The 27,468-nt window shown below is 46.4% G+C and overlaps 1 protein-coding gene across 1 annotated transcript in view; it reads left to right on the top strand.

Annotated features, from left to right (window-relative positions):
• Nucleotides 1–1,727: 1,727 nt before the first annotated feature.
• The window catches only part of RARRES1 (retinoic acid receptor responder 1), a 50,251-nt gene continuing 24,510 nt past the window's right edge, over nucleotides 1,728–27,468 (top strand). Inside the window, exons 1-4 of the mRNA XM_031025813.2 lie at nucleotides 1,728–2,146; nucleotides 16,991–17,053; nucleotides 19,517–19,700; nucleotides 22,956–23,092. Coding sequence (XP_030881673.2) covers nucleotides 1,868–2,146; nucleotides 16,991–17,053; nucleotides 19,517–19,700; nucleotides 22,956–23,092 — 663 coding nt within the window. The 5' untranslated portion in view covers nucleotides 1,728–1,867. The remainder of the gene's footprint in view (nucleotides 2,147–16,990; nucleotides 17,054–19,516; nucleotides 19,701–22,955; nucleotides 23,093–27,468) is intronic.

The raw sequence follows: 27,468 nt of genomic DNA, 5'->3' as shown, positions 1-27,468 counted from the left end.
TCCAGTTGCGCATCTCAAAGGATTCATTCTCACTGGTTCCAGCTAGAAAGTCTCCCTTCTTAACCTCACAAATTCAGAAAACTATCACAGCCCATCACAGCCCAGACTTGCATTCTAGAGCCCTTGGTGCTGCAGGTGCCCCTTGCTGTTTGCCTTGCTATTCAGAGTCTGGTGGGGTGTAGGTGTGATGCTCCAAGCCCTGGGTCTTGTTCCCATCTCTGGGGACTTGCTGCAGACAGTGTGAGCATCAGGTAGCTTTATGGGCCCAATGTTGAGGACAATGAATTCCTCATGAGTCCTAGGCACCTTCAAGGAAGAGATCAGGAAGCCAAATGTTCTAGGAAAACAGCTCACTCCGTCAAGCAAGGTTTCTGTTCTTTCCATGACCAGCAAAATGCCTTCCTCCAGGGGTTTTAGGACAGACGTTACAGGCCTGGAGACATAGCATGGAAAACATGTAGGTCTCCAGGGCTTAACTGAAACAAAAGCTCGAGTCACCTTAGAGCATGCAAGATGCAGACCCAAGGAACCAGGTGAGCGGCACTTTCTCCACAGGTGTTCCTGGTTCAAGTCTCAGAGAAAAAGGATCATCTCAGTCACACCTGAGCTTTCGTTAATCAGGTTTCAGTAGTCAAGGGTTGATATCTATATTCTCCCAATCCCACCTACCTTTGCTTTCACCTGCCAAGGAGAATAGAAAAGGGGTATAGATTCACATTTTCTGACTTGCTAATAGCTCTGATAAAAGGTTGGGTTAAGAAGGCTAAAAGTAAATAGCTAAGATTTTATTTAATGGCCCAGCAGGTTTTAGTCCCTGCCATCCCCTCTCATCATTTGTGAAAAGAAATCCACAGCTGACTGCATTATTTTCAAGATTATATCTAATTTTTTAGGTTAATACAAACAATCACTCACATAGCCATTACTGTGTGCTTTACATATGTATAAATATTAGCACATGCAAACCATTAGGAGGCACCACAAAAGTGCGGAGCAGTCCAGGAACACGCTGGTGAAGCTGCTCTTCAACCCCTGCGGTCTGGCTCCGCCCCCACGCTCCCAGCTGCTGTTACTACCAGTAAGAGATGATAGCAAAGAATCAAAGACTTGCAGTTAGAGTAAGCTCCTCCCACCCCCAGCTCCCTCTTCAGAGGCAACCACGGTTCCCGGTTTTTGATTGTCCCTCCAGACGGTCTGTGCAAACATCAGCATGTAGAAAGGGAGTTGTGTTACAGTGTGTGGTCTCACTCATGTATAAATAGTTGTTTTTACCGGTTTTCTAATAATTGCTACCATCTGTGCTTTCCAAGCCCCATGTGGGTGCTTGCACTGGAGAGACCAGGGGCGACGGGAAGGGAGAAAACTAAGTTATCAATAGAGTACTCAGGCCTTTACAAAATATTCCATCCACCCCACTGATTCCATCATCTCTGGATGGGACTCTGAGCCCTGGCCCAGGTTCAAGTCTCCAAGGGATTCCAGCCGGGTCCCCGACTGGGCTGGGGGCGCGGCGCAGGGTGGCGGCGGGCAAGCTGCGCTCCCTCGGGGGAGGAGTCTCCATTGCCCCCCTCGTCCCTCTGCCAGCGCAGCCTGGGCCAGACAGCCCCGGCCCCGCGCCACGGAGGCGCCGCCGCGTCCCAGCTTCGACCCGGAGCAGCTGGGGCCCAGGCGGAGTGGGGCGGAGCGGAGGGGCCCCGGGGCTGGAGGAAGCGCTGAGAGGGCGCGGCCGAGCGGGGACCCGGGCTCCCGGCAGCGGGCCGCCCCGGGGGCGGAGGGGAGTGGCCCGCCGCGGCCTTATTTCCTCCAGCGCCAGCGCAACCCGCCCGGAGCCCGAACCGTCGAACCCTGCGCCTGCCCGCCCGCGTCCATGCCGCCCCGCCGGCAACCGCCACCCGCGTCTGGGCCTGGGGGCCCGCGCCCCGCCGTCCTGCTGCTCGCGCCGCTGCTGTTACTGGCCCTCCAAGGGGTGGCGGCGGCACCCGCGGGGGCCGGAAGGACCGAGGACTCCCCTGGGCTCCAGGACGCCGAGCTCCAGCGCGGACTCCTGCAGCAGGCGGCGCGCGCGGCGCTGCACTTCTTCAACTTCCGTGCGGGCTCGCCGAGCGCCCTGCGAGTGCTGGCCGCCGTGCTGGAGGGCCGCGCCACGGTGAGTGCCCGAGTGACACGGCCGCGCACCGCGTGGGCAGCGACACCTGTGCGCGCGCGCCTGTCCGCCCGCCCCGCGGCCGATCCGAGACGGGGTCTGTGAGGAGTACGACGTTGGGGGAGATCGGGCTAGTGCCTCGGAGCCTCCGAAGTGGTCAGACCGTGCAGCGGCCCATGGTTGCGCAGAGTGCACGGGAAGCTGGCTGGCTCTTTCGGCGTTTACCAGGCCGTAGATTTTTCACAGGGCAGCTCCCATTCCTGGGAGAGAGGTGCATGGGGAAACTGAGGAACAGGCCCCAAAGGCGAGGCTCGATCTTGTTTGGGAGTATCCAGAGGTGCTTGCCAAAGAGGTGGTCACTGCGCGACCCACCATGGCTCCAGCAGAAGTCCTGGGCGGGATTTCTAAAATCTGCGCCCGTTCCCCTGCGGACCGTAGACGGACTGTCTCCACCGCAGGCGACCCTGCAAGGGCTTCCGGATAAAGTGGTCGGAATCGGTGCGCTGGCCGAGGGTGCAGGCACCTTCCTAATACTGGCGTCTGCTTTAATGGGAATGGACCAGGGCTGTTATCCATGTGAATGGAATGAATGAGAATTTGGCAGCTCCTGATTTGGTTGCTGATTTCCAGGCACTGGCTGTTGGAACCTTATTTGTGTGTGTGGAGCTACATTGCTTGCTTCATCAAACAGAAGACTGCAAAATTACAGAACTCCACTCTGTCCCAAGAGCAGCGACACTCTTTCCAGTAACCCCCAAATATTCCACAAAGCCTGCGGACTCAGCTTCACAAAATCTAGAATTGAGTGTAGAGTTTTAAAGAGGGGCAGTAGGATTTTTGTTTAAGATTGTTCTAGTCTTGGTGTCAGATACAGGGGTGGGGAAGGCCTTTTGGAAACACAGACTTTGTTCCTCAAAGACTTAATCCTGTAGCTAAGGTGGCTAAATTTATTGACTGATGAAATCAAATTTTTCCTAGAAAAAGGCAACCTACTCTTCTTACCTTTTTAAACGATCCTTGCTGTCTCAGGGAGAAAAGTTCAGTTTTACTAGTTCAAGAGAGAAGTGCAGAAACAGAGCTTGAGAACTTTCTATCAAAGTAGGAGAGTAGCCACCTCCCAGAGCCCAAAGAGAGTCTCCCTGAAGATTTGCTCCCTGGTTATCATTGAGGAGCATTCCCTACAGAAAACTCAGTTTTCAAGTTCCAGGAATTCTTTTCTTCCTTCCAAGACCATAAAAAACTAAATAATAATACTTTGCTTTTTTTATGAATTTAGTCATCCCCTTGAAAGAACATTAAATACTTGGCGTCTTTCACAAAATAACTAAGTTCTCAAAACCCAAATGAGTTAAGTAAAAATTCCCCTGCTCTTCCTCAAAGAGCTCAGTTAGTGTTTTTCATTTGTAATAGTATAATGTTCCTGAATTTTAAAGGAATTTTCCTTGTGACCAAAAAAAAACACACACAAAAAAACCAAAACGGGGTGGGGCAATAAATCAATAAGTTGGAGGCAGATATGCATGTGGGGAGTGGTGGGGGGGGAGGGTGGTAGTTAATAAGTAGGGGAATGCAGGGTATTGACCCTAAGAAAGGATAACCTATTGTCATTTGGTTTACCTTTACATTTCTCCTGAAAATAGTTATAAATGTTTTTAAATCAAGGAGCCAGGAAAAAGAGCTCAGTGACTTTCAGGACCAAGAGACTCTAGACACTAAAGTGGTTTCAGTTTTTCCCAGGAATTCAGTGAAATTTTTTCTCCATTCCTCTACCACTTTCAAACATCATCACTAAATGGGGGCCCACCTTCAAGGGTGATCAAGGCAGCCTAGGGCAAGGTATATCTTAATTTGTGGCCGTGGCCTGCCAGGATCCTTGGGGCTGGCAGAAGCGTAGCTGGGGGGGGCGCCCTGAGAGTGAGGTGCTGTCTCCTACTGGGGAGCTGCCATGGGCTGGTTGGTGTGGTGTTGTAGGGAACCCAGATTCTAGCCCCTGCTTTGCCTCCAGTGAGCCACACAACCTAGAGAAGAAAGATCATGTCTTTTCTGATTATTTCCTCATTTGGAGTGGAAATAATCCATGATCCATGACCTAGCCAACCATGCTAGGTGTTTTTAAGAGTTCTATAAGAGGATATAAGTACCAGTTGTAAAATATAAAAAATATGAGTTACCATTGTACTGTCTGAGGGGTGATCCATTTATCCATGAGTTATTTCTTGAGCACTTACTATGTGCCTGGCACAGGGCTAGATATTATGGCCCTAATTCAGATTGGGATGGGATCATCGGGAAAGCCTCTTTGATATTCATTCAGTTTTGAAGCAGTTTCTTGGCTACCTGAATGAGGAGTGCAGACATCACCTGAGTGGAGCTTTCAGTGTAGTGGCTGAAGGAATTTCTGCTGTACTTACAAGAACATAGTATTGACAAGAAGTGAAAAATGGTACAGCCCCAAATGGGTCTGCATTCTTTATTAAATCGGTGCATTTCCAGGGTGAGTGCTCAGTTGCTACACAATGTCTGTCACTCATCCAGGACTGCCCCAGGTGAGCAGGTGGCTGGGTGTGTGTGAAAAGTGTAGCTCATAGGGAGCCCTCTTCACCCTAAGGGCCCATGCACCCCTTTGTAAGATGAGAGGCTGGAGCCAAGTCAGGGGTTTTCAAAGTAATGGCCCACTAGTGGGGTAGGAAATCAAGTTAGTAGGTTGCAGATGTTTTGTGGTTTGTTGGTTAATTTTTAACAAAATTGGTTGGAGTACAAACTAGTAGAGTGTGTTTCAAAAATAAGAGTAATTAGTACCTAAAATGTGTTTCAAATATATGTTCATGAACTAGTTCACTATGAAGAATGCAGTTCTTGCTGTGGTTTCAGCTAAAAAGATTTTGAAAACCAGTGAACCAAGTGTTTTAAGACCTCTCCCAGCCCTGATTGATTTGATTTCCTAGTTGTACAAGAATCTCTCATTTTAGAAACCTTTTCGCCCTCTTGTGGTGAAATCCAGTAATAGCTGTGGTAGTAAATGTAGCCAAGTTTTGGGAAGAAATCCGTGCTAGCTGCTGAAAGAGCCAAGTGAGCATTGTTTCCTTTTGTTTACTAAATAATAGGGAGAGATCGCAGACCACAGCTTGTGTGTTCCCTCACTGTCCTACCCGGTGCCATCTTTTTTCCTGGCTTTCCCCTCCACTTAGCATGTGGCACAGCCTCATGACCCACAGTGCAGAGTGGTGGGAGATGTTGGGTGGTGTTGATACCCAGGGTATCCTGGACCAGCCCCACTCCCAATTCCTTCTTCCCTTAAGAGGCTGCCCCTTACACTGAGACGAGTCTTAGCAAGTCCTGAGACCACTGCCCCTAGCAGATGATGAGAGGCCAGCCCCTCCCCTGACATTTAGAGATCTTTGCATGCACGTACTTTATGAGAAAGGCAACCCACTCCGGAATCCGCCATTGCCTGGGGATTGGTCACTTAAGGTGAGTGCCCGCTGCACTTCTTGGCTCCTGTGTTTGGGGGAGGGAGGTTATATACCCATACCTCAAAATGCTTCGATTTAAATTAAAATCAATAAATGTAAATATATCACCTATTTTTGGGTATAGGGCCAAGGCCATTTCATTGTCACCCCTTGCAGTTTTCTGGCAAGAAAACTCAGCCGTTATGGATCCTCTGTGATTTCTATTTTGGTTTACTTACAGTGCTGGGAGCACTTGCAAAGAATACAGCACAGTCCTCTGCTTTTACCCTTTTTTCTTCTTTCTTGCTCAGTCTTGACTCATCCACACCCTATTCAACAGCAAGAGTTTGAGAGACTTAATTTCTTCTACAAATTTAACTTGGATTTTGTGGACATGATACCATGATACTTTTTTTTTTGTGCTTCCACTCTTCACAGTTTATGGGACCACTAGTTTGCAATTAGGCAATAGGTACCCCTGGTAGGAGCGAGTTTGGGAGCAAAACAGTGGACTTCTGGCAAGCATCAGGCCACCGTCAGGGCAGACAGGCTGGGCTACTGTAGGCACCCGGCCACGTGTCTGACAGCGGAACGGAGCCTGTCTGCTGAGCCACAAGCATTTAGGACAGCACTTACTCTACTAAAAAAAAACCTTCCTCTATCACTTTCCAATCTTTACTTTCACTCAAGGAAGCCTCCCAGGCATCACAGAAGAACAGGGGTGGGATTTGCAAGATGAACACTCCCTCACACTGCCCTGGGGATGGAACCTAACAATCCTGAGAGTGCAAAACAGATACACTCTCCTTCCTTCCCAGGCATTGCTCGTGCTGAAAAGGCCCAGGTGCTCCCAAGGTCTCTGCCCAGCCTTCCACCATAGCACCCATCTGGTCTGCACGCTCTGACTGCAGAGTCTGGGTCGAGCATGGGATGGGAACAGGCCACCTGGCCCTGATGATAAACTTAGGCCTTGGCCTCCTTGGCACCTAGCCCCAGTCACCCAAACCAGCTACCCCCGGATGAGATAGTAAGTAGGAATGCTTCTGACCTTAGTTCTCCTTGTATGGACAGTGAGTCACCCTAGAGATTTTCCTCACATATGCAGCCTCGCTACTTATTTGCCTTTGCGGTAATGCCTCAGCTGGAGAGGTTTTTACAGGGCCGGTCCCACAGGAGACGTTGGGGATAGTAACCATAGCAAGTGTCCACTCTAGGTTACTTCTTGTGCTTGTTCAGCATGTCTCTACCCAGTAAAGTCAAGTTATCAAAGGGGGTCTTATACCGTAGCTGTGAGCAAAATGGATATAAACCCACAATGGTCCCCAAAGGACCTGCCCACACAGAGTACAACATTAAGAATCACTAACATCTGTAATTAGTTTCACTGCTGTAACAAATGACCACAGACTTTATAGGTTAAAAGACCCCACAGATTTATTCTCTTACAGTTCTGGAGGTCAGTGGTCCAAATGAGTCTAGATCAGCGTGTTGGAAGGGCTGCCTTTCTTCCAGACACTCTAGAGGAGAATCTGTTTCCTTGCCTTTTCCAGTTTCTTGGCTCCTTTTTCCATCTTCCATCTTCAAAGTCAGCAGCCCAGAGTCTCCTGAATGAGTCCTCAGAAGGACTTTTGTAAATATGTTCATTAAGCCCACCTGGATCATCAGACTGTCTGCCAATCTCCAGATCCTTAACTTGAGGATCCTCAGTCTTCACACTGAGGACATTCCCTTTGCCTTGTTAGGCTACATACTTAGAGATTCCAGGAATTAGGACGTGGGCATCTTTGAGGGCTATTAATCGGCTTACCTCACCCAGTTTCTGGGGTAGCTATGGGCTCATGCAAGTACTCCCCAGACTGCTGGACACGTGACTGTGCCCAAGAAATAGCTCTTGCCCACACCTCTTGTCTGGCTGATCTCTGCAGCCTTCGTAACCTCCTCACCGCCAAACACGTCTGCCCCCTGCACACTGTCTCGGTGCTTGACTGGGGGCTGCTTTATGCTTGCTCCTCAACAGGGCTAGGTCTGTTGCTCTACCGTGGAAGGGCTCAGACCTCTTTGTTCCTCCATTCCTCTGACATCAGGCTCTGTAAGAAACAAATGCTATTTGTTCAATGCACGTAAAGATAGCTGGAAGGGTGCTGGGACCATGGGGCATCTAGAACACAAGCTGGGCCGGGCCCAGCCCTTCTAGAGGAATGTGGCAGACCCAGCACCTCGTATCCCTCTCACGGCCAGCCTTTTCTACTTAGCCCTACCCTGAGCTAGAGGGGAAGCCGAGGGTAACACCGCCTCAGGCCATGTCCACTTTAGCTTCTTTCCAAGGGCCGAGAACTTGGAACTAGAGTTGGCTAAACAGCACTCTTGTGTCTTTCTGTCCACTGCTACTTAACCTAATAAAGCAGAGTGTCCACGTGCAAAGGTCTCCTTGGACCCCACGGGATGGGGCCTGATCCGAAGGTCACGGACTTTCGTTCCATAGACTCTTTGCTTTATCTGGCATTGCTGAAGAGAAGGAAAACGCAGGAAGATAATTCCCGGGTATAATGTAATACACTGAAGCTCTCTGTCCAGAACATAAGAACAGCACAGCAATTTTTATCCACAAATGATTCTTTTACTTCTCTGCCACCGAGCCTGACTCATAAAGCTAACCTTACAAAACGAAGGAGTTTGCTTTTACTGAAATGGCATGACATTTATGTTTTTTTTACCAAATGTGAAGGCTGGAGGGGACATTTAGAAGCTGAGTCTGTCAGACCAGCGGGTCCCAGTGTGTGTGGGAAGGGAGATTAGAATCACCTGGGAGGGGCGTCTGGGTGGCTCAGTTGTTAAGCGTCTGCCTTCGGCTCAGGTCATGATCCCGGGGTCCTGGGATTGAGCCCCGCATCGGGCTCCCTGCTCAGCGGGAAGCCTGCTTCTCCCTCTCCCACTCCCCCTGCTTGTGTTCCCTCTCTCGCTGTGTCTCTCTCTGTCAAATAAATAAAATCTTTAATAAAAAAAAAAAATCACCTGGGAACTCGATGACAACAGGAGTTGTTCCCACCACCCGTCCCCTCAGGCTGAAAGCAGGAAGTTTAATGTCACCACCAGCCCTAAGGCAACATGAAGGGGCTGTGCTGAGCAACCATCCACAAAGAGAGGAAAAGCAAAGACAGCGTTTCCCCAGAGCACAGGGTTTTCTTTCTGTAGATTAGCTTTTGGCAGAATCGTGTCTTTGGAACCCCCCAGAGTCACGGCATTTTCATGGTCCCCTGTGACAGCCGACAGCAGGGCTTCTTGCGGACGCCGTTCCTGCTCTTTTGTCGGCTCCCAATTTTTGAGTGAGTGTAAAGGGGGTGTTAGGTTTCTAAAAGGAAATAAATACCTATTGTCTCTCCCTCATGAAGGTCCTCAGGTTTATTTCCAGTATTTACACCGATATTTCAGTGACTTGACTTCAAACAAACATTGTATCGTATCTAATATATAGTCCAGACATGTGGTGGAAGAAGAATCTTTGACGCGTTGACATGAAAAGAAACCTTTACGTTTTACAGTACACAGCTTTTTACTGAAAATAAACCATGACTTTGTAGAGGCGCTATTAGAATGGGCAGTTTTAACTTATTTTTTCAATTTAGTTTTAATTTTTGAAAGATTTTATGTATTCATTTACTTTAGAAAGCGCATGCATGAGTGGGGGGAGGGACAGAGGGATAGAGCGAGCAAGCGAGAGAATCCTCACACACACTCCCCACTGAGCATAGAGCCCAATGTGGGGCTCCCCATCCCAGGACCCTGAGATCATGACCTGAGCTGAAACCAAGAGTCGGATGCTCAACCGACTGAGCCACCCAGGCGCCCCAGTTTTAACTTCTTGATGCATATATAAATGTCTTTACTTAGCAAAGTAGCTCTCCATGTAATAGGAAGCTAGGAGTGAATTTTCTTCAACACTGTATGTATTTGAACTGTTTCGGTCCGGAGTGCCGCCTTCAAAGGTTCCTGCTTGCACAAGAGCCCACGCTGGGTTGCCATGGAGTTTACTGACTGCACTCCCTGGAGCAGGGGCCAGACCTGCCACCTTAACCTCCTGAGGCCCCATGACCTAACTGCCAAAGACACTATGTCAACCAAACTTTGAATTACGTTCCTCCATTTCATTCAGTCCTCATGAAAGCCTTGGGCCCTCCGAATTGTCGTGTCCTCGGACTCTCAGTCAGCTGTATGCTAGTGACGGTCACTGGAGCTACTTGTCACTTCTACCCCTCCCTCAGAACTTCAGCTGTTCCACCCAGCACCTCAGGAGAAGGTCTCAAACGGTGGTCCCCAGACCAGCAGAAGAGCCAGCCCCCTTGGAACTCCTTAAAATGCAGATTCCCAGGGCCGGCCCCCAGTTTGCGGACCCCAAACTCTGGAGGGAAGGCCCACCACACTGTGTTTCAGCAGGCCCTCCGGGAGATTCCGTTGCTGCTTAAGTTTGAGAGCCACCACTCGAGAGTAACCTCTCTGTAAGAGGCCTTCTCAAATCTGGCCCCAATCCACCATCTTAACCTTCACTCCAAGTATATCCTTCCACTATCTCGCAGACCTCCCAACCTGGCTGCTCACCTCCTTCCTTGTGCCGGGCGCCTCTCCCTTTCTCTCGGCTTCTCTCAGTCCCGGTCCTCCCTGGAGATTTCCTCACCTGCACTGGCTCATGCTCCCCTTTGTGCCTCGCCTGAAATAACACACCCGAGGCTCCTTACAAAATCTCAGATCGTCTTCACTTTCATGCTGTTGGGGGTTCTTGTGCCATCAACCATCAAAGAAGATACACCGAAGTCCTAACCCGTGCACTTGTGATCCTGACCTTGCCTGGAAATAGTCTCTGCAGATGTAATCAGGTTAAGATGAGGCCATACTGGGTTAGCTTGGGCCCTAAATCCAACGACTGATGTCCTTAGAGGAAGACCACATGAGAGAAAGATGCCACCTAAAGACGGAGCAGAGGTTGAAATGCTGCAGCTGCAAGCCAAGGAAACGTCCAGGACTGCCGGCCATCACCAGAAGGCAGGGAGAGGCAAGGAGGGATCCTACGCAGAGTCGCCAGGGGGCACAGCCCTGGTAACACCTCGATTTTGGACTTCTAGCCTTCACACCTGTGAGAGTATCAATTTCTATTCAGGCACCCGATTTGTGGTACTTAGTTACAGCTGCCCTAGGAAACTGACACACAGGCCTGGCCGGTTCCTTCCAGAGGGTTTGGGCGGTCCTGTCTGCAGTACCATGGTTATAAGCACCGTCAGTCTCCCTCCCCTCCCCCACCCCCCCATGCACGCATTCAACAGCTTGCTTTCCACCCTCTCTCAGAGGCTGCTGGCTCTGTCTTACAGCTTCTGTGCCGTATAAGGGCCGAGCAGCCGTCCGAAGCCAGGCTTTATTACTTACTAGCTCTGTGACTTGGGGTGGTTGACTCCACTTCTTCATCCTTAAAATGGGGCAATGATGGTATCTACCTCAAACGGCTCTCGGGGGGATGTGCTAATCCACAGGCACTGTGTAGAACCACAAGAAGCACGTAGCAAGAGCCTATTACATGTATTCTAACTTTATCATTTGTTCTTTCCCAGTGGTTAGCAGGATGCTTTACGTACAAGCATTAAATAAATGCTTGATATTGATTTGCTAAGGATGTGAGGAGCATGTTTCTTACGCTCTCCCCCAAAATCGAATATACTGAGTTCAGTCATCCTTTGTACACTTCCCTTTGAACACTTTCTCAAACATGACCTTAAAAGCAGCCGGTTTCCCTCCCTACTGCAGGGGAAGCCCCAATCAAAGTGCTGCTCATTCCCCTAAGAGCCCGTTCCTTGTGAGGCTCGGTGTGTGGAAAGCACACATGGGAGGGGGCTGCCTTCCCTCGCGGCCAGTGGGAGCAAAACCAAGAAACCTGGAAAACAAAACACACACAGAAACCAGGTTAGAATATAATCCGTATGATTAGTGGTCCCTGATTGTAAAGCATTGTGTTCGAGGCTATAGCCCATAAATCCTCTTTTATACATAATTAAAAAGAAATCTGTAGCAAAGAGCTACTCATTCATCCCTTCAGGTTATATAGTCACACAGTCATTTGCTTTGTTTGCAGACTTTTCTTTTATATAAAGCGCCAATATTCTGGAAAGTATTAGAACAGTGCGGTACCTCTTGCTGTGTTTTAAGAAACGGGTATGAGACTTCCTAATCTGTCTCCCATTTGGACACTTTGGGAGTGGGGGTGGGGGGGGAAGGGAGATGAAAGGGTGTAAGCACCGTGACCTGCTATTCCAGGAACACTTCTTCCCTCAGGGAAGCCAGAACTGTTGTCACCTTTCCCAGAACTAGAGTAAGCTCTTTCAAAAAATATCTACTTAGTTTTTTTTTTTAATAGCTTTGAATGGATGGATTAGCTCTGCACCATGCAGCTGTAGCAAACCAAGAGCCAGCGCAGAGGGAGGGCCGCCTGACCTGGAGAGTTTGGCTCCATCCCGGGAGTAGAACGTCTAGATTCGAAACCAGGTCTCATTTGTTTAGCACACTCCTCAAAGCTAATCCCACTAACTGGGAAAAAAACAATGACCTAAATCTAAGATATGGGGTCAAGACATCATGCTCAGTTACTTTAGACTTAACATTTTTAAATGACTTTTTATCTTTTTAAAAGCCTGTTCATGTGGTCTTGGTCCCAGGTGCAAAGCTGAGGGAGGACCACGCCTCATTTCGGGAACCATTTTTGTCTTTGGTCCATGGAGGCTCCTTCTGGAATTTATTCTTTTATCCCCATTCCCATTCCCCCCCACCCTCCCATGGGCCACCACTCAAAAAAGTCTGATGTGTATTCATCTGTTTGTCAGTATTCTTATAAAAGATATTGTTGGGTTTGTGTGCAAACTTTTATTTAAACAATTTTTTGTAAATGGTTTTATGCTATACATTTTGTCTGTTTCTGTTTTCACTCACAGCCTTTAGGATCTATGTACATTGCTGTATATCAGCTAGTTTGCTACCTGTCCCCCCCCCCATGGCACTCTGTGGCCGGCACCCCCATTTTACCTGCCCACCCTCCAGGGATGGACACCAGATTGCCTCCAACTCCCACTACACATATGGTGCCTCAAGGAACCTCCTCCTATGAGTCCCCTGGAACCAGCGTCACGGTTTCTCTAGGATACGTACCCAGCGGTGGGTTTGTTAGCTTGCAGGGCATATGTAAGCTTGATGTGACCACGTCAGCCAGGCTGCACCGGACTCCTCTCCATCAGCCCCCAGACCTGGCCCACAGTTGGCCCTAACCACTTTCTAATTTATTGCCATTCTGATAGTTGTGCAGCGATACCTCAGGGCTTCTTTAATTTGCATTAGTCAGAGGATTACTCATGAGTCTGAACCGGCCTTCGGAGCTCTGTTAGCATAGTTAGGACATGTGGAGTGCTCAGAACTGTACCCAGCACAGACCCACTAGGGTATCTGTTGTTGTTCTCTAAATAGAAGCATCATTTAAATGATAGTTGGTGTAATAATGTCCTAATATAAAACTTACATTCTAGCGGTTATTTCTGCCCTTGAATTACATTCAGTGTTACCTTCTACTGTAGCCCTCCTATCTGTCCACCGTATACTTCTCTCCATTTCCACGGCCCTCCGCTCGCCTCCTGCAGTCTCTGTGCCCTGTGCTCACTCTGAACACCTCCTCACTCCAGCTCCAGCTCTCCACACTCCAGCTAGAGGGATCTTTTAAAAATGTCTCCTGTCTGTGGCTTCCTATTTCTCTTATGATAAAATCCTCACCATCGCCTGCAAGCCGGGCCCTCCTTATCCTGGTCTGTCTCTCCGCCCTCTGGCCCCACTGGCAGCTCCTCGGGGAACTTCCTCCCCACTGTTCCTTCCCTGTGGAATGATTTGCCTGCACCGCTGTCCCCACCCCCCCACCCCCCAAGTCAATTCCTTCTTAATCTTCACAGTTCAGTTTAGGGGTCACTGACCCTGGTCCTGAGACTGGATCAGTCCTCCAGTTATCCTTTCCTAGCTCTTCAGTCATCTGTAATCAAATCTTCAGTCCCACAGGGATCTCTCTGAAGTCCTTCTCCCCGGGCCCCTCCCCCCCCCTCCCCCCGCACTGTGGGGAGGGTGCAGGCTACCACTGTCCTGTCGCCCCGTGTTCCAGCACCTAGCACAGCTCTCTGAGCTCCACCAGTACTGCGGAGGGTTGTCCAACCGCCGAGGCCTCTTTACTGCAGAACAGTTGTAATCAAAGATAGCCAGAGGGGAACACGGTCCTGCACCGAGACACCGTCCCAGACGGAGCGGACTCTGGCTGGCGCGGCTCGCGGGCCTTATCTCGGGAGGACCGGCAAAGCGGCCTCACAGGGGCTTGTGACTCAGGCAAGGAAGAAGGGAGAGGCCCCTGTGGGAGATAAAAGCTCTGCGTCTTGATAACTGATAAAGCACAACCCAAAACACAAAAATCTTACTTTGGACAAAATGTAGATGCTTTTAAGGGTGCCTGATTAAAATAAGGAAATCAAATCAGCAAGGAAAATAACTCTTCAAAAGGCCGGGCTCCATTCTGACTCAGCTCACAGCCTTTGTTAATCGAGTTCTGTTTCTTTCCCTACAAAGAGTACATACTGATGCTTCATTTTGCCTCTGTGTGTTTTCAAAAAACTGTTTTCAAATACTATCCTAAGTAGTTTATTTAAAATACGCCCAGTTGTATCAAGGATGAGGAAGACTTTTGTGAATCTTTGTCTATGGCAAGTAAGCACCCCCCCCCTCCGCAATGTATTATTGATATGAAGGTTGGTGGTCCTCAGGATTCTTTTCTATGTACAAGTAGATCTTCCCTGGGGGGTTGCATCCATTTCTGTGGCTTCAACCACTCTACTCCACTGAATCTCCTATAACATCCAGCTGCCTTCTGGACTTCTCTCCCTCGTTCCTGGGCACCAGAGATTGTACCTACCAACTCTGCTTCCCCCTTCTCTCCTCACGAATGGTCACACTACCCATCCTGCCCACCCCCTAACTAGCAGCCTGAAGGGGTCCCTGACTCCTGTGTAGGAGGCCTACACTCAGGGGGGGCCTTGAAGTGGATGCAAGCAAAGGTCCTGCATGTAGCAGGTGAGAGGGCCCCAGGGCTGGTGCAACAAGTGATTCAAGGCTTAGAACCTACTGGCAAGCAGAGGGGCTGCATTCTGTGAGTACTAGTTCTTGGTGGGTCCCAGTGTGGTGGGGGAGTCACAGGCAGCAAGCCCATCATTCCTGTGCTCCTTTGACTCGGGAAGCAAAGACCCCAAACTTCAGGAGTCTCGGAGACTGAGGCCATGGAGAGCCTTATCCAGTGACCCTGGAGCAGATCTCAAACCCGTTAACCACTCACTGGGAGCTTCAGGCAGGAGTAAACCAAAGTAAAAGCAAACTTGAGTCTGTGTTGCCCTTCTTCCCTAATCTGGAACTTGGGCCAGACTCGAATTTCCAGCATAGTTCTTTCTCTCCCTCAGGTCTATAGATTTTACTAATGATAAAAATAGTGACCATACATTGAACTTTTACCCTGACCCTGTCTAAGCCCTTTTAATGCCATATCTTATCCTTCCAACACCTTAAGTATTGTAGTTATGTTTACTGGGGCCTCCCTCCCCCTCTGAGTTCAGGATCAAGTTCCAAGTCCTCTTCATTTAAAAAAAAAAAGCTTTCCATGACCTTGTGCCATTCTCCCCACATTCTTTTTTCTAGCTTCATTGCCTCCCCTGGAATGCCAGCCCTTGTACTCTATTCCCACACCTCAAAGAGCTAGTTCAGGCCTCCCTTGCTGTAGCCTCCCCACACTTAGCACCCTGCACACGTGCAGCTTTCGGCCACACTGATGAACACACTCTGTCTCTAGTGACTTGCCTGTTGCCACAGTAGAAGGGGGTCTACTGGTAAGGCTGGACTGGATGTTCTATTTCTCTGTATCCCATCCCGCACACCGTGCTTGGCAGGGTGGGTGGTGAACAGTGAATGAAGGAGAAGTCAGACTGGTGCGTGTGAATTCTGTAAATTGAAATCTGTGTTGCCGCTTACACCAGAACTTTTTCAAGATTGAAAATGAGTCCTAAGCAAACTACCCCTGCGCTGTGCTCTGGGTGCTCCCCACCCTTCAGCCCCTCCCCCACCACAGTGACATTCACATGTTTAAATATTCTTTGCATAAATGATTGCCAGAGAATCCTAGCCCTCCATTCTCCAGCTTTTCAGAATTGTTTAAGGATCTAAAATAGGAATGGATGGTATCTGGCCTATTTAAAATAACTATCCTGTGGGGCGCCTGGGTGGCTCAGTCATTAAGCGTCTGCCTTCAGCTCAGGTCATGATCTCAGGGTCCTGGGATCGAGCCCCGCATCAGGCTCCCTGCTCAGCAGGAAGCCTGCTTCTCCCTCTCCCACTCCCCCTGCTTGTGTTCTCTCTCTCGCTGTCTCTCTCTGTCAAAATAAATAAATAAAATCTTTAAAAAAAAAAAAATAACTATCCTGTTTGGTTGTTGTGTTCCTGGGCTAAGATTCAAAGAAAATTGATGTTTCCAACTTGATGGCAAATAGCATGAAGTTCTTCTAAACAGTTGAAATTGCCTCAGTGATATGGCTTTGTCAAGTCTAAAACTATGCATTGGAATCGATGACAAGTTTAAAAGGCTACACATGCATTTCCAGAGTTTAGAAGTACACCCGCTGGTGAAGTACACCCGCCAGCGAGGGAGAGGCCATACATCTGAGGATCTTCAGTGTCGGTACTCCATCCTGTCCTAGACCTCCGGCCTCAGCGGCGGGTCCCCTCTGCCCCAGGGTCTGAGGGGTGGCTGCTTCCCTACTGTGTGTTGGAGCTGAGGCATCCTCCTCAGGGTGTTCTCCTCGGCCACCTTAGTGGAAGTAGCCACTAATGCCCATCCCCCCCTTCTTCATTTACCACCATCTGAAAACCCATTATCTATAATGGGGTGCACCATTGCCGCCGTCTTCCCTCTTGACCATGACCGTGAGCAGCATGCGGGCTCTCCCTGGCCAGCGCCCTCCCGGATGCACGGATGCACGGGCGCCCGGGGTGGGGCAGGGAGAGGCGCTCCCTGCCAGCCTGGCCTGCACGTGCCTGCTCTCACAAAGCCAACTGGCCCCCTCAATACAACCATTTCCCTTTCTGAACTCCCCTTTGTGAGTATGTGTCCCACTAGCAAGCGGAATATCATGATCAGAGCAAAATTTGAGATCTTTTCTCCTTGCAAAAAAGGACTGCTTTTATTCCGGTATACATGCTACAGCTATCATTTGCATGCCATGCTATGCCACGAGAGTGATTCTTCAATAGGACGATGTTAACAGAGCTTCTACTAGGCTAAGATTCTGTTTCTATGTCTCAGGTTAATCCAAAGAAGGAATGTCAAGTTGACCTGGTGTTTACCACAGATCACTATAACCGAGAGGTAAGCTGCCGTAATTGGTGAAGTATCCAAATTAGCAGCTCGTGTGGATTTATTCTTTTAAAAAGTGAAAATCTGAATATATAGTGACCTGGAGGTTAGCTTCTGGTTTGGTTTTTTTATGCTTTGTTTTCTCTTCTCAAGACTTGAAGAACAGAACTAACAGGAACCCACGATGGAACTCCTTCAACTTCATGGCCTTATGCAGGGTTGCATTTAAAACAGTCCCCAGAGCCACCGTCCCCTCCTTCCTTTGCCCCTGGGAGGGCATTTCACAGTCCCTTTGGTACCCCTTCTAGCACCTCTGAATGCTTAGAATGACTCACTCCCAAATGTCAACCCGTTCCTCTTCCTGTCAGCTGTTGACATTTCTCGTTAGCAGGCTGGCATCCTATGAGGCCGATTCCAGGAGCTCCCGTACAAAAGTATTCTATAAAACACAGAGCAGTACCAATGTATGCCACAGGCATTATTAATGTCTCTACGATCCTGACCAAGCCAGGTCATGGTTGTCAAGTTTCCTTTACCCGTTCTTAGGAAGAGAGTAAAGAGAAGACTCATACACAAATTAGAGCCAGATGAACTGCCGTGTGCTGGGCTGAGTTGGGAGTCAGTAGCTGGAACTTGGGTGGAGAGCAGCCCAGATGCTCTTTGTGTGGTGCATGAGTCAAAGTAGGCAGCATCGCATTCAAGTATCTCGGGGGGCAGAGCTTCCGAGGGGAAGGCATGACCCCCACCCCCCAGCCCAGAGGGAGGCTTCTGGAAGAATGCTTACCAGTACACAGAAACAAGTGCTAACAAGATAACGGTGTATTCTGACTTTGCTACTTCACCTAAGAATTAAACATTTTCTTAAAGCATAAGGAAGACCCCTTTGATTTCTAGTGTTACAAACTGAAAGTGTTAGATTAAAGCTAAAGGGAAAACAATTACTAGATTATTTTGACTAACAGTGTTTCTGTGAAGAGCACAGCTAGCTAATTGAAATGTTCCATTTCAGAGGATGAGGAGAGTGCTTTGCTTTGATTCTGCGGAGCTGTTTTGGGGTGGGGGGGCAAAAAGGAAGGAAAACAAAAGGGGACAATACCCAGTTCCTTTTCTCTTTCCTGGAAACGGCTTAGACATCAAAGGAGATTGTGTGCCAGCTCTCTATTCTGCCTTTGATAAAGCCTCTTCTGGGATGCACCCTTCACCTTCTTTGTTGCGGCCGATAATTGGGATTTTAATGCACTACTGAAATTTCCTCTCGTTCCAAGTAGCACTCACAGGAGGAAGAGCCTCCCGTTGGAAAGCATACTTCAGTTTTTTGAGTTAGTGCTAGACATGGACTCACTAAGCAGATCCAACTTGCATTAAAATTTGTTTCCTTGTGGGCTTTTTTGTTTAAAGTTTCTTTTTGGTTGTTGTCATCCAGTTTCAATGACTGTAAAAGTGAAAAGAACTGAACTGCTCAATCAACCACTTGGTAACAGGAGTTCTTAACTAGGGGCCCATGGATGGGTTTGGGTGGGGCCATGACTAGAGGCCCACGAACTTCCGCCAATTCTAGGCTCAGTGGTGAGGGTCTGAGCATACGTGCACCTTTCTGGGAATAGATTCTGGCTTTTTGTTGTTGTTGTTGTTGGGGTAAGGAATTTGTGACCTATGAGGATGGAGAAGCACTGTCCTGAGGTTGAGTCATGCATTTAATGTTTACTTGAAGCATCCAGCTGTCTACCTCCAGGTGTCTCTGGATTGGAAGAAAAGCGAGGGTGATCCCAGAATACTCAGTATGTCTGCATTTAAATACAAATGCAAACAAACATCCCTTGGATTGGTCTATTTTGGGTGACATCTGCCTCCATTCCTTCCAGATGAGATCTTGGAGTAGAGAGATGGAGTTAGTATAGAGCCAGGCTTTGGCGTCAGACAGACGTGAGCCCAATTCCTGGCTTAGCATTTACTAGCTGTGAGACCTTGGAGTAGGTTCCTCCTTAGACTTCAGTATCTTAATCTGTAAAGTTGGTATAAGAGAACTGAATTCATAAGGCAGTATGAGGATGTTGTCACTTTTGTTAATGGGAACCAGCTTCATCTTTTGGTTCAAGTTAGCAAGTTTGAGGTCCAGCTGAGCATTGTGTTGGTCCACAGTAGAGAGTGAAGTACCTACTGTCCTTGAGGTCTGAACCAAGCAGTACTCAACAGACATCAACAGTCTTATCTTTCTTTCGAATATGCCCAGCATTACTGTATAAGGGCATCGTCAGAAAGCAGGAGTTTAAATGACAGCAAATAGTGAAGGACTGTTGTGTTCAGCTGTGAGCACAAAACTCACTTTCCACAAAGCCAAGACCACTGCCTCTATATTGATGCCAATGCATCCTGCCACATACGAGGAACTTCTCAATCCTGTGTGTACCTGTGTAATTGGGGTCGGTGGGGAGTGATAAGTAGCCATTCTGTTTAATTCCAAAATCTTTATTTCAGGCTGGTGAGGAACGTCTGGGGAAATGTTCTGCTCGAGTGTTTTTCAGGAATCAGAAACCCAGACCGGCCATTAATGTAACTTGTACACGGCTCATCGAGAAGAACAAAAGACAACAAGAGGATTACCTGCTTTACACGCACATGAAGCAACTTAAAACCCCGTCAGATGTAGTCAGCATACCTGGTACGAACTAGTGTCTGGAATTTCTGTATTAGGAAATGTATGTAATGACTGAATCTTAAATAGAATTATCATTTACATTTTTATCCCCAAAGTGGCACTTTAATTCATCTATAGAATGTGGTACACCTCATTATTCAAACAGAACTCAGAAGTCTCAATTTCCTGTTCTTCATCTCCAGGACAGTATGGTAACTCCATCAAGAGCTCTCTGTGCCCTTTTAATCTCCCCACTTCCCATCCCAGACAAGGGTCAGGGCAAGAGCTCAACCTTCAAAGAAGAGGTAGAGTTGCCACAGGATAAGAACGTGGCGGGGGACGGGGGGCAGTTTTCAGGGCTGAGTCCAGCGCCTGAGGCGACATTTCTAAAGATTTGTGGTGTTGGCCTTGGAAACTTACGTGATGAGACACCATCGCCAGACCCCCACGGGGCCCACTGCAGACTTGGGTGCAGGGCTGGGCAAGCCAGCTGTCTCCGGGCCTTGCTGGGAGGCTGCCGCGGAATCAAGTTTGTCTCATTTAGGTCAAGAGCTAATGGGCAGCAGTGCCGTCTTTAATAAGAAATGAGCCCTGCCCTCCCAAGTGACTCAGCTGAAGTGAAGCAGGGCTCATTTTTTCTGATGCTCAGTACTATTGAGTGCATGTGTGGGCAGAGTGCGACTCAGCACTTACTGGCAAATCCAATTTGCAAAACCACAAAAGTCATCTCTGGACTTGTGCTTGGGTATTAAACTTGACATCTGGCCACTGTAGCACTCCACATCCCACACTCTCTCCAGCTCGCTCATTTGCGAGGGACATTTGCCAGCGACTGTAACGGACCCATGTCCACTTGGCGGGACCTGTGGTCTCCACTCCTGAGTGCATCTGTGCCCCCTCCATTTGTCGAGACTAAGTAGTCTTAAAAACCTGCAGGCAGAATACTGCTCCTTGCCTTTCTAGAATTCAGAAGCTTGGATGTTTCTCATAGTAATTCTTTGACAACTCAGCTTAAATCCCATTCCAAAGAATTATGAGGGATAATTCAAAATCTTACGTTGTAGTAGAATTTGCTTATATTTAGTACTGTCTGAAATAAATGGGATAATGACTGATGCTTACAATCTACAGTTATTTAGGAATTTTTCCCCCTTTTGCATTAGCTGGGGAAATAAGATTTTATATATTCTCCTTAAAACAAATTTTAGAAATTATATAAGACCTTTTCTTTGAATATTTGCTTTAGGATCACTAGATTTTGGACACTTTTTAATAGTGAAGGTAAACTGCCTTATGTTCAGTTAGTAAGTCCTACATGCCCACAAGGATCATTCTGTAACAATCTTAGTGTGGCATGAAGTTCCAAGAACTTCTTTAATAGAGGACACCTTTTTATTAACAATTTACAAGTTCTGTTGTCACTTTAAGTTCAGTGGAGGCATATAATGGTACTATTTATAGCCTATCTGTATACACAAAATTATTAAAACTGGAAAGGTTTGGTTTTAGACAGAAGTGAGTCAGAACTGTGGAGCTGTCCTTGGATTGGCCAGTTCGGATCTCAGCAGCCTCAGTTCAACATGTAGTCAGTCCGGGGCTCTGGGCTCTGTAGGGCAGCGTTCTCTACAATTGATAGGTGAGACCATTTAATCCGTTTCAGGATATCCTTGCTCCACACTGTTTTTCCCCTAAAAAAGTGGTCATTTGGTCTTTATGGTGAGTACAATTTTCACTTTTCTAATGAATTTACAAGCCTCCTTTAGATGAGCCCAAGTACACTACAGAGGAAAAGACTGAAGACCTGGGAAGAACCAGCCCAAGTCCAGCCACCTGAGTGATTCTCTAGCAGTGCTGCCCACATTTTTACGTTCAGCTGTCCCTGTTATTCCCAGCATTTCGTGTAACAAACTCACCTGCTAGCAGTGGGCTTTGTTGAGCTCACAGTGGCAGGTAAGGTGAAGCCCGTGATGGGTAGCTGGATGAAGGAAGCTCTCACTCTCTCTCACTCCCACCCTCTCATACACCACAGGAGTCCGAGGCTCAGCTCAAACCTCCTCTCTGTGAAGCTTTCCCCAGACTTCTCCAGCCTAAAGAAACCTCTCCCTTCCCTGTGCTCTGTCAGCATTTTGATCCTCCTCCTCTTGAGGAAGGTATCAGCTGTGTTTCTGCAGTGTCAACAAGTGGAGGGTAGGGACCCATCTTCGGGTCTCTTGCGGCACCTTGAATCGACCATCATTATAAGCCAGCCAAGTCAAGTTCCACCAGTACAGAGAAGACTTTGTGCTAAAGATTATTTTTCCGAGAAGGATTAGTTTCCTAATAAGTTTGTTCCTATTCTTCACATATTATACTATTATTTACCCTTTATTTAAACTAAGGATATCTCCACCAAATTGCATAAAATGATGGTCCGTGAACAGTTATCTCATAAATTAATTATGTGCTAAAATTAGAGTTCCTAAAAGTCACAAAAGGTCATTTCTTATCATTGTATCACTACCTCTAGCAGTGTCTGATATGAAGTAGGTTTTTATGAATGTATGCTAAAATAAAAAGGTGGCAGTTCCAAAAACAATACCACAGAAAAAACTCACTTGATTTCTTCATGTGTTCGAAATCAGTAACAGAGATACTGCCAATTCATTGATTAGCTTTAAAGCCAATGATCAGGGGGCGCCTGGGTGGCTCAGATGGTTAAGCGTCTGCCTTCGGCTCAGGTCATGGTCCCGGATTCCTGGGATCGAGTCCCGCATCGGGCTCCCTGCTCCTTGGGAGCCTGCTTCTCCCTCTGCTTCTCTCTCTCTCTCTCTCTCTGTCTCTGTCTCTCATGGATAAATAAATAAAATCTTAAAAAAAAAAAAAAGCCAATGATCAGAGGACAGACATTTGGCAATTGGTAAAGACCATTGCAAGGACTGCAGACCCAGACCAGAAGGTAATGTGGAGAAGAGAATTGATAGACTTTTCAATCTAATTTTAAAATGCTTCTCAACTAAGAAGACTTTAGATTAACTTTGAGTATCATTATAGCTGTTACTTTGCGTTAATATGGTACAGCAAAGAGCCCTTAATTTTTTTTATAGTAGCTTTACTCAGCAGGACACGTTGAAGCACATAAATCAGCATATGATGTAGAAACAGATAAGAACAAATCGTGTCCAGCACAAGGTCTTGCTGTAAGAGAGGACTGATGTGGCTGAGCTTACGTTCCTGAAACATACGAAATTGTGTCTCCAAAATGCCATAATGAAAATGTCCTTTTTTTTTTCTTCCTCTCAGACAGTCATGGACATATTGATCCCTCTCTGAGACCCATTTGGGATTTGGCTTTTCTTGGCAGCTCTTACGTGATGTGGGAAAAGACAACCCAGTTTTTACACTACTACATGGCACAGATCAGCAGTGTTAACCGATGGGTAAGAGAAAATCCCGAAAGTCAATTTATGTCATAAGAGATACAACCAATGCAGTGTTCTAAGACTAAATTAATGTGAATTTCTTAGTTTTATGGACACAGTTTTACTTGCATTTCATTCATTCAGTAAATATGTCCATGCCTGCAACGGACCAGGTATAGTTTTAGAGACTGTGGACCTAGCAGTGAACAAAAAACACAGTGTAGCTGCCCTCGCTGAAATTAATTCTGGTGAGAGAAGATAAAGACAGTGGACTAATAAATAGTTAATAGGTATCAAATGGTGGTAGTAAGTGCTATGGAAAAAATCAGGGAGAAGGGAATGCAAGGGATTGATAGAATTGCTACTTGTATTTTCTCAGGTAAGGCCCCTTTCATTTGAGCAGGGGTGACAGTGGAGCAGAGACCTAGGGGAAGTGAGTGAGCCCTGCCTCCATAAGGGAAGACAATTTCAGGCAAAAGGAACTGAGGACAGCAGTGTGGCTGGTGGGTTGGAGAAATAGTAGTGGGGTATAGGGCTACTGTGACTGGAACAGAGTCAGCAAGGAGAGTGCACCAGAAGATGAAATCAAATGGAGAGGACCAGTTCCTGTAAGGCCCCACAGGCCAGTAGAAGAACCTTGTCTTTTACTCTTTAGAGGGTTTTTAGCACAGGAGTGACATGATCTGACTTAAAATACCATCATTCTGGCTGCTGTTTTGAGAACAGACCAGAGAGAGACAACAGTGGAAGCAGGGAGACCAGGGAAGTGTTGCAATAATCTAGACAAGGCCTGGGGGTGACTGGGACCGGTGGTAGAAGTGGAGGTGGTGAGAAGTGTTTGCAATCTTCATATAGTTTGAAGTCAGACCAGCACTGTTTGTTGATGGGTTGGATGTAGATCTATCCAAGAAGGAGAAAAGTCAGGGATGAATCTTAGGATTCTGACCTGAGTAACTGGAAGGATAGAGTTTTCATTTACTGATTGGGGAAGACTCCAGGGGGGAACAGATTTGGGAAGACATGAGCTTGATTTGGGGCAGACTAAATTCTACTAAATTACCATGTAGATGGTATTTAAAGCCACAAGAGTGGATGACATCACAGAGAATGTGTAGATAGAGAAAAGAAGTTCTGTATGGAGTCCTGCAACACTTGCAACTCCAGAGGTTGCAGATATGAGAAAAGAAGGTATTTCAAGGATGAAGCTTGACTGTATCCAGTGCTGCCAGAGAATCACGTACGAAGAGGCCTGAGATTGAGCATTTGGCTTAGGATGGTTGGAAGTCACTGGAGAGCTTGTCCAGAGCTGTCTCACTGGTACAGTGTGGGCAAACACCTGAGTGAAGTATGTTGGGAAAGACTGGGAGAAGGGAAGTGGACACTCCATCTCTTTCAAGGAATTGAGCTGTAAAGGGGAGTACAAGAAAGTAAGGGGCTGTAGCTGCAGGATGGGTGAGCACAGTGTTGAAAGAGAGTTGGTATGCTGTTGTATTTTTAGGTTGGAAGGTTTAACAGCATATTTATATGTTGATGAGAAAAATCCAATAGAGAGGGGCAAAGGAGGACTTGTAGGAAAGCGAAGGAAGAACTGCTGGAGCTCATATCTTTGAGTAGGCAAAAGGATAGGATCCATCCAGGAGATGCTCTTAGACAGGAACGTGGAGAGTTCATCCGAATGGCGGGGCAGTGGCCCAGATGCCAACAGGAGGCATGCAAGTTCTCACTGCTTCTGTGTTCTCAGTGAAGAATAAGACCAAGTCATCATGTGGGAGCAAGGATAAGAGCGGAGCTGTTGGAAGTGTGGGGGGTGCATGGACCTGGCATTGTGCAGCCCTGCAGCCTCCCAGAAGGAGCTGTGCTCGTGTATACAGAGGAGGACCAGTCATGCTAAGCTGTCTGGGTGTGGGTGGAGTAGGCAGAGAGGTGGACGTAGCCCAAGTTGGGGTTCTTGTCAGGAAAAGTATTATGTAGAGAGAGAGGGGCATTTCCACAGGAAACAAAGTCAGATTGCTCTAAGAGAACCTTAAGTACAAATTTCTAAAATCTGTTTTCTTCATGGATGGGTGAAACAGTGGATTCACCTGTGGATGAATCATTAGTGAATATCTTCTGAGTACAAAGATTTGCCCATCTTTTTAAAAAAGTAATCACTTTTTTAAAAAAAAAATTGTATTCTTTAAGTATAGTTGATAGTCAACGTTATATTAGTTTCAGATGCACAACATAGTGCTTGGACACTTCTATACCTTAGCCAGTGCTCACCAAAAACTGTTGTTATCATCCATCACTGTGCAACGTAAATACAGTATTATTCACTATATGCCATGTGCTGTACTTTTCATCTCCATGGTTTATTTATATTATAACTGGAAGTTTGTACCTCTTAATTGCCTTCACCTAACTCACCCATTTCCCCTATTTCCCCCCTCTGATAAACATCAGCCATCTGGATTTATGAGTCTGTTTTGTTTGTTTGTTTTGTTTTTTATATTCTACATATAAGTGAAATCATATGTGTCTTTCTCTGCCTGGCTTATTTCATTTACTGTAGCACCCTCTAGATCCATCCATGTTGTTGTAAATGGCAAGATCTTCTTCTTTTTTATAGCTGAGTAATATTCCATTCCACTCCATACCATGTATTTCTTATCCATTCATCTACTGATGGACACTTAGGTGGCTTCCATATCTTGGTTAATTGTAAATTATGCTGCAGTGAACAAAAGGTGTGTTTATCTTTTCCACTTTGTGTTTTCATTTTCTCTGGGTAAATACCGAATAATGAGATTACTGGATTGTATGGTATTTCTATTTTGAATTTTTTTGAAGAACCTCCATACTGTTTTCCACAGTGGTTGCACCAATTGACATTCCCCCACCAGCAGTGTGTGAGGGGTCCCTTTTCTCCACATCCTTGCCAGCCCGTGTTATTTCCTGTCTTTTTGATTTTAGTCATTCTGACTGCTGTAAGGTGATATTTCATTATGGTTTTGATTTGCACTTCCCTGATGATTAGTGATGTTGAATGTCTGTTGGCCATCTGTTAATGTCTTCTTTGAAGAAATGTCTATTCAGGTCCAATTTTAACCAGATTGTGTGTGTGTGTGTGTGTGTGTGTGTGTGTGTGTGTTGAGTTGAATGAATCCTTCATATATTTTGGATATTAACCTCTTATCTGAGAAATTATTTTTAAACATCTTCTCCCATTCATAGGTTGACTTTTTGTCTTGTTGATGTTTTCCTTTGCTGTGTAAAACCTTTTTATATTGGTGTAGTCCCAATAGTTTGTTTTTGCTTTTGTTTCCCTTGCCTCAGGAGACATATCCATAAGTATGTTGCTAAAAGCAGTGTGCAAAACATACTGCCCATGTTTTTTTAGAAGTTTTATGGTTTCAGGTCTCACATTTAGGTCTTTAATCTATTTTGAGTTTATTTTTGTGTGTGGTGTAAGAAAGTGGTCCAGTTTCTTTCTTGTATGTAGCTGTCCAGTTTTCCCAACACCATTTGTTGAAGAAACTGCCTTTTCCCCATTGTATATTCTTGACTCCTTTGTCATAGATTAATTGACCATTTAGCATGGGTTTATTACTGGGCTCTCTATTTTGTTTCATTCTCTATGTGTCTATATTTCTGTGCCGGTACCATACTGCTCTGATTACTACAGCTTTGTAGTATATATTGAGATCTGGAATTGTAATACTTCAGTTTTGTTTTTCTTTGTCAAGATTGCTTTGGCTATTTGAAGTCTTTTGTGGTTCCATAGAAATTTAGGATTATTTGTTCTAGTTCTGTGAAAAAGTCTATTGGTATTTTGATAGAGATTACATTAAATCTGCAGATTGCTTTGGGCAGTAGGGACATTTTAACAGTATTCTTCCAATTCAGAAACATGGTATACCTTTCCATTTGTTTGTGTTGTCTTTAATTTCCTTCATCAGTGTCTTGTAGATTTCAGTGTATAGGTCTTTCACATCCTTGGTTAAATATATTCCTAGGTATTTTATTCTTTTTGGTACAATTGTTAATGGGGTTGTTTCTTAAATTTCTCTTTATGCTACTCCATTATAAGTGTATAGAAATGCAACAGATTTCTGTCTATCAATTTTGTATCCTGGAAATTTACTGAATTCATTTATTCCAATCATTTTTTGGTTGAATCTTTAGGGTTTTCTATATATCGTATCATGTCATCTGCAAATAATGAAAGTTTCACTTCTTCCTTACCAATTTGGATGATTTTATTTCTTGTCTGATTGCTACAAGTAAAGCTTCCAGTACTATGTTGAATAAAAGTGGTGAGAGTAGACATTCTTGTCTTTCTCTTGATCTTACAGAAAATATTTCAGTTTTTCACCATTGAGTATGATGTTAGCTGTGGATTTTTTTAAGGGATG

This window comes from Leptonychotes weddellii, chromosome 1 (genome assembly GCF_054177405.1).
Source record: "Leptonychotes weddellii isolate Sample4059 chromosome 1, ASM5417740v2, whole genome shotgun sequence".
Lineage (NCBI taxonomy): Eukaryota > Metazoa > Chordata > Mammalia > Carnivora > Phocidae > Leptonychotes > Leptonychotes weddellii.
Note: the sequence above shows the minus strand (reverse complement) of the source record. Positions and strands in the feature narration are given on the sequence as shown.